The following is an 18413-nucleotide window of genomic DNA, read 5'->3' as shown; positions in this document are numbered from 1 at the left end:
GATGAAGTCTGGCTTTTTAAAAGGAAGGTCAGAAAACAGAATAAGTCAAGGACTTGAAGGCCATCTAGACATGATGTCAAATCAAATCAACAGAGGCTGTCTGCAGGGACCCAAGGCAAAGGCCTCTGTCCGCATGTCCAGTTTTCCTCAAGAGTCTTCAACTCTGGAACAACCATTAGTTATCATCTCAAGTGCAAGATAAACATGACCTTCTTCATTATCCGTTTAGTAATGGTGATAATTTTTATAAAATCTTGCACATGAGGCTCCCAGAAATCATTAGAGGCTGTGGCCAATCTCCACCTTACCCTTTCTACAATGACCTATTAGGACCTCCATACAGTGACCTCATGCTCTTTCCAAACTTTGGGCTATTTTTCAGTCCTCTGAATGGCCTTTTCCAATCCCTGTGTGCCTTGTGGACATCCCCTCCACAGCTGTAGTAAATATCGGTTTAGCCCACACTATTCCAAGCTCATGGAATGAAGGGTAGAAAGTGCTGACCTTCGGTTGCCAGAGGTCCTTTTGGAATGACATGTGTGTGGTTTGTCTTTAATTAAATGCCAAGCATGACATTCTGAGCTCTCAGGGATCTGCTGAGAAGGTGGTTGCTGTACTCAATTAGCCCGGTAGTGTCCTGCCTCTTGGACCAGGATCATGCTTCTGGGTTACGTGACATGCCGACAGCTACAGAGCTGCACTCTTGCAAGCCTTGCTCTTCCCTGATGGGAGGAGGATGCCCAGTACCCAGGACCAGGTCTGACTCCCTGAGCATCACTAGATGGCCATTGAACAAACACTTGATCAAAGAGACTGTACAGAACTCTCTGCTTGAATCCCTCCCTCCCTCCCTCCCTGCTTTAGGCTCAAGAGTGTCAGAGGATAACAGTGGCGGGAGGTAGTAGTGACGAAAATATACTGTACATGTTTGCTCTGGAAGTGACCCTGAATTTCTTGATCCTAGACACAACCTAGATGCAAAGAACACAGGGCAGATCTGTAACCGAGTCTCCAAGAGGAGTGCCTCATGCCGTCTTCACAGACTCCATCACAAATGGCACCTTCCCTTCAAAGCCTGTCTTGTCCAAAGGCCATCTGCCTCTTCCAGATTTCTCTGACATTTGTTTGAGGCAAAGAGCCTTCTGCAGTGTTACAGCTTGAAAGTCCTTTACAGGTGGGGTCGGTGTCTTCCATATCTGTACGTGCTCCTCGGCCTTCCAACACAGTCAGTGCTTAGTAATAGATGGATATTTCATCTCTGTAATACCAGCACCCAGGAAGCTGGGGCAAGAGGAATGTGACTTTAGTGCTAGTCTGGACTGCACAGAAAGCAGTAGTCCCAACCCAAATTGTTTTTAATGGTTTTTGACTAATCCATCCAGGGAACAGATGAAAACTGTTAGCATCACAGGGAGCTTTGCCAGATAGAATAGAGGAACTCCAGTTCAAGGCTGCATGCTCTCCTCAGCCATTTCCTGGTCCTAATGTTCATGCTATTAAATGACCATCATGTTCACCATGTTTCTGTGGTAAGTCTCCTGCTGCTCCTTCACAAAGAAAAGCACACACACACATACACACACACACACACACACACACACACACACACACACACTTTCCATTTGAGACTACCTGTGTGTTTGCAGGAGGAGCTCACCCCCATGAAGCCCTCCCAGTTTCCTCCTCAGCATCAGGAGCTCTGCAAGCTACCCCAGGGAGGTCCAGAGGATCCCCAGCAGCTTATAAGATGCCACCATTCGTCACTCTGCTCTCATCCCTTAGGGCCCTTTTCTATTTCTGCCTGCCTGCCTGTCTTTATTCCTCACCTTGTCCCATCTCCTGTCATCTGGATTTTTGAGATAAGGTCTTTCTATGTGACTCAGACTGGCCTGTAACTTACTATGTAGCCCAGTCTGGCCTTCAACTCACAATCCTTCTGCCTCAGCCTCCTGAGCGTTGGGATTACAGACATACGCCACCACACCTTCTGCGTGACTCAGCCATCCATCCATCCATTTGTCCATTCTTCCATCCATCCCTCTGTCCAACCATGCAACCATTGAAAGTTTATTAAGCAACCAGCCATGATGGTTAGTGTTATCAACTGGACATGATCTAGGATCACCTAGGAGACAAGCCTTAAGGCACACCTGTGAGGGATTATCTAAATTGTCTTAGCCTCTGGGAATGCCTGTAGGGGATTATCTTGATTAAATTAACTGAAGTGAGAAGGCCCACTGTTGGTGGTACCATTCCCCAGGTTGGGATCCTGGGCTTCATTCAAAGGGGAAATTGAGCTAACCACAAACAAGCATTCACTGATCTCTGCTTCTTCTTTTGCTTTGTTTTGTTTTTGATGCTATTTTGTTGTTGTTTTATTTTGTTTTTTTGAGACAGGGTCTCAATATGTAGATTAAGCTGGCGTGGAATGCACAGAGATCCATCTGCCTCTGCCCCCTGAGTGCTGGAATTAAAAGCGTGCACCACCATGCTTTGGGGCTCTCTGCTTCTTGATTGTGGATGTAATGTGGTCAGTTGCCTTAAACTCCTTCTGTCTTGACTTCCCCCAGCATGATGAACCTACCTTTGAACTGTGAGCTAAATTAGACCCTTTCCCCCTTAGGTTGCTTTTGTTAAGCTATTTTATCACAGCAACAAGAAAAAGAAGACAATCAGCAATACCAGAGCATCATTTGAGGAAGGAGACCCACAGAGACCACAGTAGCCAACAAATTTAAACCCACTGCTAAGAAAAGCAGGGGGGTCGGGGGGATGCAAGTTCAACCTTGAATAGTTGTACAAGATGTCTCTGAATAATGTCACCCCTCTAGAGGCCCCTGCTGCCTCCACCTCTCCAGGCATGCACCCTCCAAACTCTTTCAATAACAACTAGGCTGCAGCTGGCCTGACACACCCCATGAGCATCTTCCTGGCACATCTGAGCTGGAGACTCCCTGGCTCCTGGTTTCTGGCTCCTGGCTCCTGGCCCCTGGCTCCTGGCTCCTGGTTCCAGAAAGGAAATGGAAATGGAATCTCGTCTAACTGAAAATTTGGAATGGACAGTGTTTCCTCAGTGGGAAAAGAGTCTCTGTGTCCAGCACTCCAGGAGGTGGAGACTGCAGGGAGTGGAGCTGCTGGCCTGACAGGAGTGACAGGAAGGTGAGAAGGGCAGGCTAAATCTCACCAGCTGTTTACTGCTGTTGGTGGAGTGCGCTGGCTACTGTTTCTCCCAGAGAGCCCTTTTCTGTGCATAGAGGAAGATGGTTCTATCTCACGAAAGGATGCAGTTTCACAAAATCATTTGCTCAAAGCTCAAGGGTGTTGTGTGACTGACTCCTCCGGCACTGAGAGCATCTATTTACTGGGGACAGAGGAAGCAAGCTCATTTCCTAGAGCACGGGTTCATGGAAGAAGTGACTGCTGTGTCTCCTGACTTCTAGGCAAGGAGTGGGTGGTGTTTCTGACGCGGCTGACGTGAGAAGGTGAAGCTTACGAGTCAGGAGAGTCTGGTTTCCTTTTGGCTCTCCATTCATGGGCTATGTGACTCTGAGCAAGGCCCACTGGCTTCAGTTTGCTCACCTCAGAGGCCTGCGGCCCCAGTGCTCTGGGTGAAGGAGACACTGAGAGCTGACAGGAGGCTGAGCCCCAACCCCTGAGCTGTGAGTGGTGACAGTTGGCTGATAATGGCAGAAGAATATCCATCAGCCCCACCTACCATCCTAGGTGGTGGGGGGATGACGGTGGGGAGCCAGAGTGACTGAAGAAGGCATGGTCAACAACAGAAACCCCCATATTCTTCCCCCAAGCATGTTCTTCTGCCAGGAACCATAAAGAAAAGAAAGAACAAGTGACGGTCTGCGCCTGGTATTCACAAGCAGGCCTGGAATGAGCAGAAATGCCAGGGCTATTGTCCATTTCACCCCTGACCAGGACTCACACAGCCGAACGAGGCCTGAGATGCTACAGACTAGCCTGCAGCTTACAGACGATGAAGAGGGATAGATTGTGAGGGAGAGGGACAGAGATTCAACACAGGGCAATGAGAACTGACTGCCAAGGCCTGGGGAAGTGTGGCTGGTGGGCCACAGGCTGTGCAGTGGAAGGAAAACCGACTGAAGTCGGGAGCCCTGCTCTAGTACTGTGTTATTCCTTTGGAAGCAAAGTAGTCTTGCTTACTTACATTTTTCTCTCCCAGAATTCTTTTCTTCTATGCAGCTGGCAGGACAAGAATCATCTCAGTCCTTTCAGAAGAAAGACATTTAAGAGTAAAGGCAAACAGATTTGAACGTCATTTCCGCTGACTATAGATTTTTTAAAAAAATCATTTTCAGTGATTCTGATTTACAAAGTGAGAATAGCACTGTTTAGTCAGCAGCTGAACAGGAAGCCATTCATCGATGTCTCAGGCTCAGGTTTAACGTTAGAAGTCCTGAACAATAACAGCTTAGGGGTAAGGGAGATGGCTTAGTTGGTAAAAGGCTTGCTATGGCAGCATGCTGGCCTGAGTTTGATCACCAGCACCAATGTCAAAAGCCAAGACTATACCAGCAATCCCAGCCCTGGCGAGGCACAGGCAGCAGAGTACTTAGTGCTTGCTTGACCAGCCAATCAAACCAAATCAGTGAACCCCAGGTTCGGTGAGAGACTCTGTCTCAAAAACTAAAGTGCAGAGTGATAGAAGACAAGACCTGGCCACCAACCTCTGGCCTCCACATTCACACCTCTACATACACCCACTTAGATGAACACATATATACCCACACCCACACCCACACCCACACCCACACCAGAACATATTTAGAGCAACATGTGATTGTTCTGACTTCAAATGACTCTGCTAGGGGACATCAGAAATATTTATTACACAAATATTGAAGATAGGATCTGATAACCCCAAATTGCTCAAATGCAAATGTGGCCTTAAGGTACTCATGAGGGGGCTGGTGATATGGCACAGCAGGGGCAAGTGTTTCCTGTGCAAACCAGACAGCCTGAGTTCAATCCCCAGATCCCATGGTGGAAGGAGAAAACGGGCCCCCAAAAGTTGTCCTCTGACCTCCACATGGACAACATGGCACATGTGTGCCCGCACTCACATACCCACCATATATACACATACCAATCAGTATGCCTTGCATGAACTTTCTAAGTGCTTGGTACTTGGTACTTGGCACCTCTGCCAAGGTTCCCTGCCCCCCTCTTTTGGGTTTCTTTTGGAGTGTGTGTGTGTGTGTGTGTGTGTGTGTGTGTGTGTGTGTGTGTGTGGGTTGGTTGTTTACCACTTGTTTTTTTTAGGAGAGGAAGTCTCATTCTTCTCCCCAATTGGCCCTGAACTTTTTCAGACTTAAACAATCTTCCTACCTCAGCCTTCACAGTAGCTGGCTCTCTCTGCAAAGCAGGCATTATTAGATTTCAGCCCATGAATCTGAATTGGTAAATAAATTACATCTTTATTTTCACAACCTCCTCACTCAATTATTTTATCTAATCACAGATGCATCCATAAACCTAAAGTTATACTAACAATAACCTATATTTTGATTCCTACATTACAGTTGATATGGCTTTCTTGAAATATTGTATATACTCAAAAGTACTTTGAAATCAGACCTTATATTAAATATGTTATACAGCACATATTTCAAGTGTTGAAATATTTTCATATTTGTAAACTTAGTATCCTGTGTTTCTCTGATTCCTTATATTTTATACATTGGAAAGCATCTTTCAGAGATGGTTGCACAGGTCTCCCAAGTAGGCTTTTGGGGGGCACACCCATCATAAAACCTGGTCCAGAGCACTGGCACAAACTCCTGAGACAAGAGGCTATCGTTAGGGAGTGTTTCTAAGGATGTCCACATATTTATCCTAAACCTAGGATGGGGGAAGAATCCTGCTCTCAGCTCCTCTGTAGGAACCCGGAGCCTGTGGGGCATTAGCCTCTTCTTCAGGCTTTCCTTTGTCTCTGCCTCTGCTCCAGGGCATGTCTTCTCAGGCACATCTGTTCTCCCAGTTCCTTACACAGTGACTGGTCCAGGGTGGGGTCCTCAATGAAGCAGGAGCTAGACTTACATCTCCGTTCAAACAAGCACACAACCAGCTACTCCTGTCAGACCAGGTGGGCATATATGTATATGTACATACAAACAGGCTAGAAACTTAAGGGGTATGACTGGAGAGTGGGGTCCATTTAGTGGGACTTCTAAAAAATAAATTCAAAATAACCTTTATTTCCTAAGAATCTTGCTGGCAGTGTGAGTGCAACGCTCCCCTCCCCCCCACACCCCTGTGGCTGGCCCAACCCAGCTTCACGTGATCACCTCTCCCTCCCTCCAGGGCTGGCTCCCCAGGACATATAAACCTCTTTGGACCTCAGGCTTGAGCCTGCAGGACCACCCATCCGGATACCTTGCAGCAGAACTTTCCAGAAGAAACTCATCCAGCCTCCACATCAATGTCCTTCTGTGCGTGCCGTTGCAGCTGTGGTCCCAAGATGCCAGCTCTCCAGCTGCTGTTTCTGGCCTGCCTGGTGTGGGGAATGGGAGCCAGAACCGCACAGTTACGGAAGGCCAATGATCGGAGTGGCCGATGCCAGTACACCTTCACTGTGGCTAGCCCCGTTGAATCCAGCTGCCCCGGGGAGGACCAGGCCATGTCAGCCATCCAAGACCTTCGGAGAGACAGCAGCATCCAACATGCAGACCTAGAGTCCACCAAAGCCCGGCTCAGCTCCCTGGAGAGTCTCCTTCACCAGATGACCTTGGGCCACGCTGCTGGGACCCAGGAGGCCCGGGAGGGGCTACAGGGCCAGCTAGGTGCCCTGAGGAGGGAACGGGACCAGCTGAAGATCCAAAGCCAGGATCTGGAGGTGGCCTATAACAATCTCCTGCAAGACAAGTCAGCTCTAGAAGAAGAGAAGCGGCAGCTGGAACAAGAGAATGAAGACCTGGCCAGGAGGCTGGAAGGCAGCAGCCAGGAGGTAGCAAGGCTGAGGAGAGGCCAGTGTCCCTCAACCCAACGATCCTCTCAGGAGATGCTGCCAGGCTCCAGAGAAGGTAAGAATGCAGGGTGGAGGGGCTGCCCAACCCAGACAGTGGCATGTATCCTGGTGACCGGTTACAGGGCTCCCGGGCTTCTCTCTGTGTTTTGTCTTTTCTCTCCGAAACAGCAGATCCAGCACACAATAGCTGCGTTAAGGTGAGCGAAGCAAACAAACACTTTTGCATGTTTCTAGCAAGTTGGCTCCTTGTTTAGGTCAGTGGGATGTGAGTTCTTGTGTCCATTCATGACAAAGTCATCACTGCCCACAGCCAGATGAGAAACACAAGGCCAGGTGGGGGCATATGGTGAACAGTCGGTAGAAAATGGCCGGCTGTCCCCTTTGGATAACTCTTTTTCAGAATTTGTTTTTTCTCAGAAATTATTATTCTTACCAAAATGGCCTCTATTTATGAAATGCCAAATGATCTGTGCAGTGAAAACTGGTGTTGATGTTGTTATTATTATCATCATTATTTATTTGGTTTTTTTGAGATAGGGTTTTTCTGTGCAGCCCCATCTGTCCTAAAAACTCATTCTGTAAACTAGGCTGGTCTTGAACTCAGAGCTCTGCCCGCCTCTGAGCGCTGGGATTAAGGGTGTGCTTTACTGTGCCTGGTGGTGTTTTGTTTTTAAATCTCCTACCGTGGTAAATAAAGAGGAAACAATTTCTCTATCAGTCCCTTGGTGTGGGGCTTTGGAAATTTTGCCTTTTGTTGCTGAAGCAAAGGTCCCTGGACAGCTCTGAAGTGGCCCTTCTCACAGAGGGGCTTTTCCATTTGTCTGTTCTGGCTCTTGCCTGGAGATGGGTCTTTGGGTGGATTAAGAGATTGGTACATTATTCTTGATGGCTGGAAAGCAGTATTGTGTTTTCTAAGTATTTTCTTTGTCGCTTTTTATGTTCCTAAACAGTCACTTATTTCATGTGGAAACAAATTCAGATGTGGGACAATTAGTCTTGACCCTTCAAAGGCATTAATGTCAAGAAATAATGAAAATGAGGAGGGCTTGTTTTAGACAGAGGAATGTAAAAGACCTGGAAACAAAATATGTGGACATCCTGAATCAGCTCCTACACGGACAGGGGACAGGAGACAGTTACAGGAGGGGTAGAGTTGGGGTGATTGGGGAACTTTGACATAAAATAATTATTGGGGAGGCCACTATATTAACATTCCATTTCTCAGGTAATATCGTAGTTATGAGGGACACTGTCCTAAGCACGTGCTGAAGAAGCGCTTAGAGCTGAGCTGTCAGGATCTATGCAATTTACCTTTGAGAGAGCAAGAGAAAGAGAGGTCACAGCTGAAGAGTACCTTGTATCCAAGTAAATGGTGCATGGGGAGTGCAGCATCCTACCATCTTCTCAGGGTTGACAATCTCCAAAATAACACAATGGGATAAGCATTTTCTAAAAGAGATCTTCCGCCGGGCAGTGGTGGCGCACACCTTTAATTCCAGCACTCGGGAGGCAGAGCCAGGCGGATCTCTGTGAGTTCGAGGCCAGCCTGGGCTACCAAGCGAGTTCCAGGAAAGGTGCAAAGCTACACAGAGAAACCCTGTCTCAGGGGCAAAAAAAAGAAAAAAAAAGATCTTCACTTGAAAGGTAAGATCTGCATGGATGTGAGGTTAGAAAACTCGAGTCACTGCTAAGCTTGGCAGGGGCCAAGCTATTTTGTTCTCAGCATGCTTAGTTCTTATCCGGAACACAGCAAAGATTTCACACTGTAATCACTGATGTGGGGTCCAAATGCATAACTTTAAAATAGGGATGATTTTTTCCCTGCTATTGAAATTTAAGTTAGCACACAAAACCATGAGCTTCTATGGTCTTTTTAATATATGCTATTATACTTGGTTGAAAATCTAACTCCCTCCCCAACTAGTGCCCTCCCTGTTCCCTCCCTGATGTCTGCCTCCCCAGATAGTGCCCACTTCTGCTTTTACAGCATGTGTATTCCATCGCTCCCTCTCTTCCTCCTGTTAATGATTATATGGTTAAATATTTACATTCAAATTGGAAGACATCCAATCCTGAATTTGACAGTGGAGGAGAGTGAGGTCCTAAAGAGCTAAGGGGCCAAGAGTCACACAGCTGCCCTGTGGTGGCTAAGACTTCAGCTGGGCTCTGAGAGGGCATATGAAGAAGTATTGTCACTAAGAGTTCTATGCAGGTTTCAGACTTGAATGAAGTTACACTCTCAACAAAAAACTATGTAAGTGATTCCAGGAATGAAAAGTTCAAAATGGAAAGAAGGGGGCCTCATCAAATTGTTTACTACATGGGGAACAGAAGTTTAGCCCCAGGGGACACTTATTCCTGGATCTGACAGTCCCTCATCTATGACAAATAGGATGTCAGGCTGGTTCTTGTAGAATTATACAGTCAGAGAAGCTTGGGCAGGGAGCTGACATGTGGTCCTAGCAAGGGATACCTCTTAAGACTCAGGTTGTCATAGTAACTTGCTGGGGAGAGGTGAGCAGGAAGGGGTTGAGCACCAAAGGTGTTCAGCAGGACCTTGGGTTATCATGCTGAGCAGGGGTAAGAGGAGGAAGCAGCCTGGGCCATGCCTGACAGAGTGGCCACCCAGGCAAAGGGTTGTAATTGCAGTGTTCTCCTCTGCTTGAGTTTTACCATTGTGTGCAAATGTCACCCAGTCACTAAGAACCTCGGGCCGTCCTGACCCTAACATCCCTGTAGCACACACTGGATCTAAGGACAGTACCCAGGACAACTGAGACACTGGCTGCTCGCTAACTTTCACTTTCCTGAAGTCTTGTGTCCACCTTGAAATAGCATAGCATTCTTTTAACCTATTCTCTGCATTTAAATAATACTGTCTTTTTTACAGTAATATAAAATATTTACAAAAATCTTTACAATGCCATTTGCATTGGCATACAAATTAGTTAATAATGGGCTGAGTCCCTAGGTCCAGATCCCCTAGAGTATGAGGTTAAGAACAGAGTAGGCAGATAGGCTCAAAACATTTTAATGATGGAAGGATTGAATTGCAATACCACTAAGAACAAAAATAAACAAAAATAAACACAAGGCTCAAAAGCTTCAAACATCTGATACAATACAGATACTATTCTCCTGATCATTTGTTCTCTTTCTATATTCAAAATGAAATGTTAGTGATTTTTAAACATTACAGAAAAATCAGAGTTTAGACACTTCCACATTCAGGTTTATTTTATTTATAGTTCCTATATAATCCTCAAAAACAACCTGATATATTTGTACAGCTCACAGTACTGGGCCTCAGGAGGTGGACTCATTTGCCCAAAGCCCCAGAGCTGGGCCAAGGCAGAACTGAAGGAAACTACAACATCTGGCTCAGCCCAGGTCCCTTTGCACAGAGCTTCCAAGCCTTCAGCAGACATGCCAGATGGCTCTCCCCGGGGAATCCCAATGCTGCCAGAAGCTCCTGGCTGGGATGACTACACGAGGCCACCAGGAGGTTCCTAATCCAACCACTGCACCTGCCAACTGGAAATGAGCCAAGTGGCCTCTGGAAGCCTTTCCCTGATAGTCTGTTACAACAGCTCTTGTTTACCACAAGGAAAGTGTATGAGGCGTGGTTCCCTGTAAAGAGCAGGGGAAGGCAGGAAGAGAGACGACAGAGCTGAGGTCTCCTGTTCCCAACTGTGGGCTGGGGGGTTTACGGTGGGACCAGGATAGAACAGAATTCTGTACTCCTGTGCCTCTCTGGCAGAAGATCTGGTGGGTGACTGTGCTATGTGGATGGCCTGAGCTCTGCCCCAGGCGGGGGTCACTGGACAAGAACTCAGTGGCTCTCTTGAAGTCACCAGCCACTGTCTGAGCCCAATAAGGATGCAGTAGCCACATAGTACATTAAGCCAGGGAAGTTTAACAGAGAGAATTACTCTTTTTCTTTTACTGAAAATAGATTTTTTCATATAATATATTCTTATTATGGTTTTTCTTCCATTTACTCCTTCCAGTTCTTCCCTACCTCCCCTCTCATCCAGATCCACCCCCTTTCTGTCTTTCTTTCTTCCTTTCTTCCTTTTTTCTTTCTTTCTTTCTTTCTTTCTTTCTTTCTTTCTTTCTTTCTTTCTTTCTTTCTTTCTCTCTTTCTTTTTCTTCCTTCCTTTCTTTCTTTCTTTCTTTCTTTCTTTCTTTCTTTCTTTCTTTCTTTTTCTTTCTTTTGAGACAGAGTTTCTCTGTGTAACAGTCCTGACTGCCCTGGAACTCGCTTTGTAGACCAGGCTGGCCTCAAACTCACAGAGATTCACCTGCCTCTGCCTCTCAAGTACTGAGATTAAAGGCGTTTGCCACTACCACCCGGCTTCTGTCTTTCATAAGAAAACAAACAGGCATCTAAGGTATAATAATAAAATAAAATATAAAACAAAATCAAGCCAGAATAGGACAAAACAAATACACAGAAGGAAAACAGCCCAAGAAAAGCACTCAGGAGTCCCATAAAAACACACAACTGCAAGCCATAATATATACACAAAACATGTAGGGTAAAAAAAAGAAAGCCCTGATGTGACATCTTGAGACAAGGAAACTCCAAAGATGTCAGCGAGTTAATCTTCTGTTGGCCATCATCTACGGTTGGGCATATGGCCCACCCTTAACAGTAATTTGTGTCCCCAGTGAGACTTCCTTGGAGAAAACTAATCTTTTATTTGCAAGTGGTTATCGATTAGAGATTGCTCCTGGGTTAGGAATGGGCATGTGTCCACTTCTCAGCTCTAGGGCACTGTCTGGTACAGACCTATGCAAGCCCTATGCATGCTGCCTCAGACTCTATGTGAGTTCATATGTGTGCCAATCTTGTTGAATTAAAGGGACTTGTTTCTTGTTGTCCTCCATCCCCTCTGGCTCTTACATCCTTTCTGTCCCCTCTTTTGCAGGGTTCCTGAGCCCTGAGGGGAGGGATTTGATAGAGACATTCCTTTTAGGGCTGAGTATTCCAAGGTCTTTCACTCTCTAGTAAGGGCTAGCTGTGGGTCTCTGTATTTGTTCCCATCTGCTATTGGAGGAAGCTTCTCTGATGATGGCTGAGCGAGATACTACTCTAGTGTTAAATTTAAAAAATGGCCCAGCAATGGCCTTGGCAGGTGGAGCCAAGGGGAACGGCCGAAAGTTACTCACACCACGCAGACAGTGGTCACATAGAGGATTTTATTGGGGAGAAGGGAGAGAAGGGAGCAGAGGAGAAAAGAGAAAGAAGAGAAAAAGAGATGGGAAAGTGGGGAGAGATGAGATGCAGACTCCTTGTGGATAGAGGTAGAGAAAGTGGGTGGAGCCCACCCTTTATGAAGGGACGCAGCACATGTGCAGAGAGATCACACAGCAATGAGTGCATGAAGCTGTCAGGATCCTGAGCAGGCCAAGGTACCGCCTGTGCACTGGCCAGGTCCCCAAAGGGCAGGTCTGAATGCTAACATACAGCAGAATGTTAAGAGTCATTTTATTGCTATGTCCCTTTTGTATTTTGTATTTGGTTTCACTCTGGGTCCCTGTCCTATCTAGTCTTGGGTTCTTGGTCACTCAAGCAGTGTAAGGCACATGTTCATCTCATGGAATGGGCCTTAAATCAAATCAGACATTGGTTGGTTACTCCCACAAGCTTTGTGCCACGATTGCCCTCGCCTATCTTTCAGGCAGGACACCATTGTAAACCAAAGGGTGTGTAGCTGGCTAGTGTTTATCTTTCCCCTTTGGTAGCAAGCAGAGTACCCTTTGGTACCAAGAACACTAACCAGTAGGGGTGAAGGCTCTAGGTAGGTACCTGCTCAACTTCTGTGTTCAATGAGTTGTATGGGTATTATTTTTAGCAATAGGGCCTTGCCATCATTTTGTGGAGAGAACCCTATAGTCTTTGCAACATCCTCAGTTGTTTGGGGGTTCCCATGTAACCCATTTCCAGTAGTGAAGCTTCATTTAGTGATGAGAGATGTCTGTTTGGGGTTCTGTCTCTCCTGCTATTTAATGATTTCATTTAGATAATCTTTATATATGCATATAACTTAGGAAGCTATTGGGTGTTCTGTGTTGTGTGAGACAATCAAAGAAAGAGAGTCACTCCAAGGTGAATTTTAGGCCCTCTGTGGCACCAGGAAGGTCCAGCTTCTGATGGGTTGAAACTCAAACAGCCATTAAAAAGCCTATTTATTGATGGTTACCCAAAGTTGTTTTTTGGGTATACAAGTTCCTCATACCAAAATACCTGATTTAATCTATATATTTTTCTGAAGGGAAGCATCATACCCATCACTTTAGTCCTAATTGTGTACTGTTTGCAGTACCCAAAAATTAAAGAGCTCCAGGTGTGCCAGGACCATCTTGTAACTAAAGTCATACAAAGGCTGTAAAGCTGCTTCATACAGCATACCTATCTGCCACCACTAATACCTTGAGTAACATTAAGGTTGGCTGGATCATATGGTCCAAGAGGTAGAACAGCCTAGATACAGTGAACTCTGTTAGCCTACAGCAGGAAGCTTCTGAAACTTGGGAGGCATCATGAGTAGATTTTTTTAAACTATGGGAAAAGCTATCAAGAGCTAACTATCACCACACACACATACACATACATACACACACACACACACACACACACACACACACACACACACTTTTTTGGTGTCTGTGTCAATAATTCAGCTATTTTTAGGAAAGCCATCTATGCAAATACCTAGCCTTAGTCTTTTCTTTCCATTTTCTTTATTGTCTCTGACGCCAAAGAGGACATCTCATTTTCTTCTTTCTGAGTCAGGTGTGCACAGTTCTTTTCTTAATATACACCTTGCTCTCAGTAAGTCACCAAATGGGAAATCAACCTACTGTCAAATAGGAAATAATTTTAATCAGGTGCAAACAGTAAGGAATCTGATGCTAAGAAAAGGTGGCTCACAATGACCTTCATGTGGTGGCCATTTCCCTTTTCTAGGAATTCCTAGAAGAAACTTGAACACGTCTTCCTTATGCAAATTGATCTCAGAAAGGTACATGTAAAGCTTAATGTGTTACTGACAATTACCTACATATTTCAAAATATCTACAAAAGGTTGTGAATGTTCCCAACACAGAGAAATAATGAATATTATTTTTTTAAGATTTATTTATTATTTATTCAGTGTTCTGTCTGCATGTATGCCTGCAGGCCAGAAGAGGGCACCAGATTTCATTATAGATGGTTGTGAGCCATCATGTGGGTGCTGGGAATTGAACACAGGACCTCTGGAAGAGCAGCCGGTGCTCTTAACCCCTGAGCCATCTCTCCAGCTCATAATGATTATTATTGATGGATATGCAATTATTGTGAGCTGATCACTAATCAATGTGTACATATACGGAAATATCATCTTACCCCAACAATGTATGTAGACATAATTATGTTAAGTGAAAATAAAAGATTAGTTAAAAACCAAAAGTTGATCTAGTTCTACAAGTATTCTTACACACATAACCAGTAAAGCCTCTTAAGCTGCAGCGAATATTTAGCTGTTGAAATTCAAACATTTAAGAGAATCCTAACAACAGGACTGTCTTTGAATTCCTGAAACCATACTTTACAAGCAATCAATCTCCCCAGTGGAATTTATATAAATCACATAAAACTCTTATTGTATTTTATAATTGCTTTTTAATTATGCACATTTTCAAAGTCATAAAGGTAAAGAGAAAAGTGAACCCCAGTGAAGACATCACCCCAGTTCCAATAAGCTACTGATGTGGTTCAATCATATTGCATCTTCCTTTACCTGGCCCCCAAAGCAAATCTCAAATATCAAGAATTTGGGAGCATATCAAGTGTTACCCCCCAGAGTCCATTCTTGTGCCATTTCTTCGCTGACTACCACTTGTCTCTTTCTTCGAATACAGTCTCTCAGTGGAATTTGGACACGATGGCCTTCCAGGAACTGAAGTCAGAGTTAACTGAGGTTCCTGCTTCTCAGATACTGAAGGAAAGTCCATCCGGCCAGCCCAGGAACAAAGAGAGAAACAATGGTATGAAGTTAGATCTCTTCCCTTCTGAGCCCACCTGGCCATTGTGTGTCTTGTTGTGTTCAGTTTGGGTAGAGCAACTGTTCACCCAGGGGACAAGACAGGTAACTTTCCTTGAAGCAGAGCTGGGGAGAGGGGAGTAGAACCCTCTCTGTTGCCTTGTCTAGAAGGGTGTACAGGAAGTCAACCTTTCCCCCACAAGCCCTATATCCTCCCACCTCCCACCCTTGGAGGGGCAGGTATATACCATGCATCATCTTAGCATTTCTGTTACTAAAGGTATTTTTCTGACCTTTGTCCATCAAGGAAAAGTACATCTGTCCCTCTCTAAGTGTTCCATGAAATAAGGCTGTTGTTTTCAGAAAATAATACAGACTGTGTTACTAACAATCCCTGCTAGCACTGAAGGGTATGGAAGGGTGTCCTGAGCATTTCAAGTGCAATTCCCTGAGGGAAAAGCATCACTGTTTGCTTTTTGTGAGGAAAACTCAAGGCACCCATGAAAGAAGAAAGATTTATGTTGAGTTCACTAAACTGAAATTCTCATCTATTTATTAGATTAAAAAAAATCACACTCTGTTTTTATGATACTTTAAATGGATGCATTAAATACGTGGCCCCTCAAGTTAGGCTTGAAAAATTTGAGATTATATATAGGGAGATTATACATAGAGATTATACTTACAATGAACTGATTTCTTGTTTAAATAAAATAAACCCAACTTGAAAATCATGAAGAGCAATGTAATAAACATCCACAAACCCCTGTCAAGCTCAAGGAGAGAATTACAAGCACAGTCAGAGCTCAATACAGCCTTTTCCCTTACAGAGTGCAAGATTCATCTCCCAGACTCATCACATGATATTTGCTGTGTATTTCTCTAGACACAGCACCTGGGTGTGTCTAATCACATCTATATTGACAACAACCTCATTACCCTAAACCTTTAGCCTCCTCTATAAATGAGAAAGCCAGGGGATTGGAGAGATGACTCAGCAGTTAAGAGCACTGGCAGCTCTTCCAGAGGACCTGGGTTCAATTCCCAGTGCCCACATGGCAGCTCACAACTGTCTGTAACTCCAGTTCCAGGGGACCTGACACCCTCACACAGATTCACACAGGCAAAACACCAACGCACATAAAATAAAATGAACAAGAAAGCCAAGGCTTATAGAGCTAAGCACCTCACTGGTCACATGGTAAGTGGGTGGCAGGGCTCAGATGTCCATCCACTCTGTCCCCACCTTCTCTGCTCTGCTCCCACAATCCTGCTCTCTGTGTTTGGAAGACTTATGGATACTAGATATATGGCTTTTTTTTTTTTTAATTCATCAGGATGTGGAGTGCTAGTCTGGGTAGGAGAGCCAGTCACTCTGAGGACTGCGGAAACAATCACTGGCAAGTATGGAGTATGGATGAGAGACCCCAAGCCCGCCCACCCCAACACCCAGGAGACCACATGGAGGATCGACACTGTTGGCACAGGCATCCGCCAGGTGTACGAGTACAGTCTGATAAGCCAGTTCGAGCAGGGCTACCCTTCAAAGGTTCACGTGCTACCTCGGCCCCTGGAAAGCACGGGTGCTGTGGTGTATGCGGGGAGCCTCTATTTCCAGGGGGCTGAGTCCAGAACTGTGCTCAGGTATGAGCTGAACACCGAATCAGTGAAGGCCGAGAAGGAAATTCCTGGGGCTGGCTACCATGGACAGTTCCCATATGCTTGGGGGGGCTACACAGACATCGACTTAGCTGTGGATGAGAGCGGCCTCTGGGTCATCTACAGCACAGAGGAAGCCAAAGGAGCCATAGTCCTCTCCAAATTGAACCCAGAGAATCTGGAAATCGAGCGTACCTGGGAGACCAACATCCGTAAGCAGTCTGTGGCCAATGCCTTTGTTATCTGTGGCACCTTGTACACAGTCAGCAGCTACTCCTCAGCCCACGCAATGGTCAACTTTGCCTATGACACTGGCACTGGAATCAGCAAGACCCTGACCATTCCATTCAAGAATCGCTACAAGTACAGCAGCATGATCGACTACAACCCCCTGGAGAGGAAGCTCTTTGCCTGGGACAACTTCAACATGGTCACCTACGATATCAAGCTCTCTGAGATGTGAGGACCCCATATCCCTACCTGTAAAGGCAGAGGAAGGTGAAGTTTGGGGTTCCTGGGTGCAGCAGCTGCAGAGAGAGCCAGCCCGCTGCACGGAGCTTTTCTCTGCTTTTCAAGCTTTCATTCATCCAGGTCAATGTACAGAGTCACCATCTGATTAGACAGAGATGCAGCCTAGGAACCTGGACAGTTGCGTGTACTATATTCTCTTCTGTCAGCTTTTAAAAGGGTGTTCATCTTAAAAGTTCATAGCTTGCAGCAATCTGGAGCAAAATCTATAAGCATGGTTGTTTCTTCATGAAGCCATTGTCCTTGTAAGCTGTATGGTGATCATAAGCTTTGAGAAGCAGCAGCGTTTCTAAAGGGGGACCACTCTTGTGACTGGAACTGTTCCTGCAGAAGGTTCATTTACTACAGTTTCTAAAGCTTCAGATAGCACTGAGTTGGGTAGTATTTAACCCTTTGCCCTGTGAAATAAAGTTATCTTACACAACGTTACTGGCCTTGAGATCTGTAGAAATCTTTGCTTAAAAGCACACGTTCCAGTCTTCAGACAATGCCTCTGGGTTGGAAGATATGACTGTAAGACATCCCAGGTGTGTCCATGGGTGTGTCTGTCTGTCTGAGAGGCTTAAGCCTGCTCTTTCCTGTTTTGTTCAGGTCAGCAATGGAATGCACGCCTTCCCACCTCCATCGAATTCTGTTCTTGCCTCTTCCTGAACAATCTTGGCATCTCTCCTTCAGCCTGCCCTTTTCTAGATTCATTTCAGGTTTTATCTGTTGTTACAGACACTAATTTTTTTTCTTTTTGAGGGAGGGTCTCTCTGCATAGCCTTGGCTGTCCTGGAACTCACTATGTAGACTGGGCTTTCCTCAAACTCAGAGATTTGCCTGCCTCTACCTCCTGAGTGCTGGAATTACAGGCATGTGCCATCAGTCCTGGTCCAGATACAAGATTTTTTTGTTTGTTTGTTTTGTTTTTCAAGGCAGGGTTTCTCTGTGTTTCTCAGTCCTAGCTCTCCTGGAACTTGCTTTGTAGACCAGCTGTCCTGAAACCCACAGAGATCTTCCTGCCTCTGCCTCCTGAGTGCTGGGATTAAAGGCGTGCACCACCATGGCCGGCTAGGTATCAGATTCTTAAGCCACAACTCTCGGGGGAGCATACCTTACAGAACTTCTCTTCCAATTAAAAAAATTATGGTAGAACACATATAATAAAAATTACCATTGTAACCATTTAAAATTACTAGTGTGTATATGGT

The 18413-nt window shown here is 45.5% G+C and overlaps 1 protein-coding gene across 1 annotated transcript; it reads left to right on the top strand.

Annotated features, from left to right (window-relative positions):
- The first annotated feature begins 6331 nt into the window (after nucleotides 1-6331).
- Nucleotides 6332-17649, top strand: Myoc (myocilin). The gene is made up of 3 exons (XM_059280693.1): nucleotides 6332-7055; nucleotides 14912-15037; nucleotides 16371-17649. The coding sequence occupies exons 1-3, from the start codon at nucleotides 6455-6457 to the stop codon at nucleotides 17153-17155; spliced, it is 1512 nt and encodes a 503-aa protein (XP_059136676.1). The 5' UTR covers nucleotides 6332-6454; the 3' UTR covers nucleotides 17156-17649.
- Nucleotides 17650-18413: the final 764 nt, after the last annotated feature.

This window comes from Peromyscus eremicus, chromosome 15 (assembly GCF_949786415.1).
Source record: "Peromyscus eremicus chromosome 15, PerEre_H2_v1, whole genome shotgun sequence".
Lineage (NCBI taxonomy): Eukaryota > Metazoa > Chordata > Mammalia > Rodentia > Cricetidae > Peromyscus > Peromyscus eremicus.
The sequence above is the reverse complement of the archived record's forward strand: the minus strand, read 5'-3'. Positions and strand labels throughout refer to the sequence as shown.

Excerpts from the sequence above, each read along its gene's own strand:
- Myoc (XM_059280693.1), top strand. The coding sequence starts at position 6,455 with ATGTCCTTCTGTGCGTGCCGTTGCAGCTGTGGTCCCAAGATGCCAGCT. Across the intron at positions 7,056-14,911 it reads GCTGCCAGGCTCCAGAGAAG|TCTCTCAGTGGAATTTGGAC; the intron begins GTAAGAATGCAG and ends CTTCGAATACAG. Across the intron at positions 15,038-16,370 it reads GAACAAAGAGAGAAACAATG|GATGTGGAGTGCTAGTCTGG; the intron begins GTATGAAGTTAG and ends TTAATTCATCAG.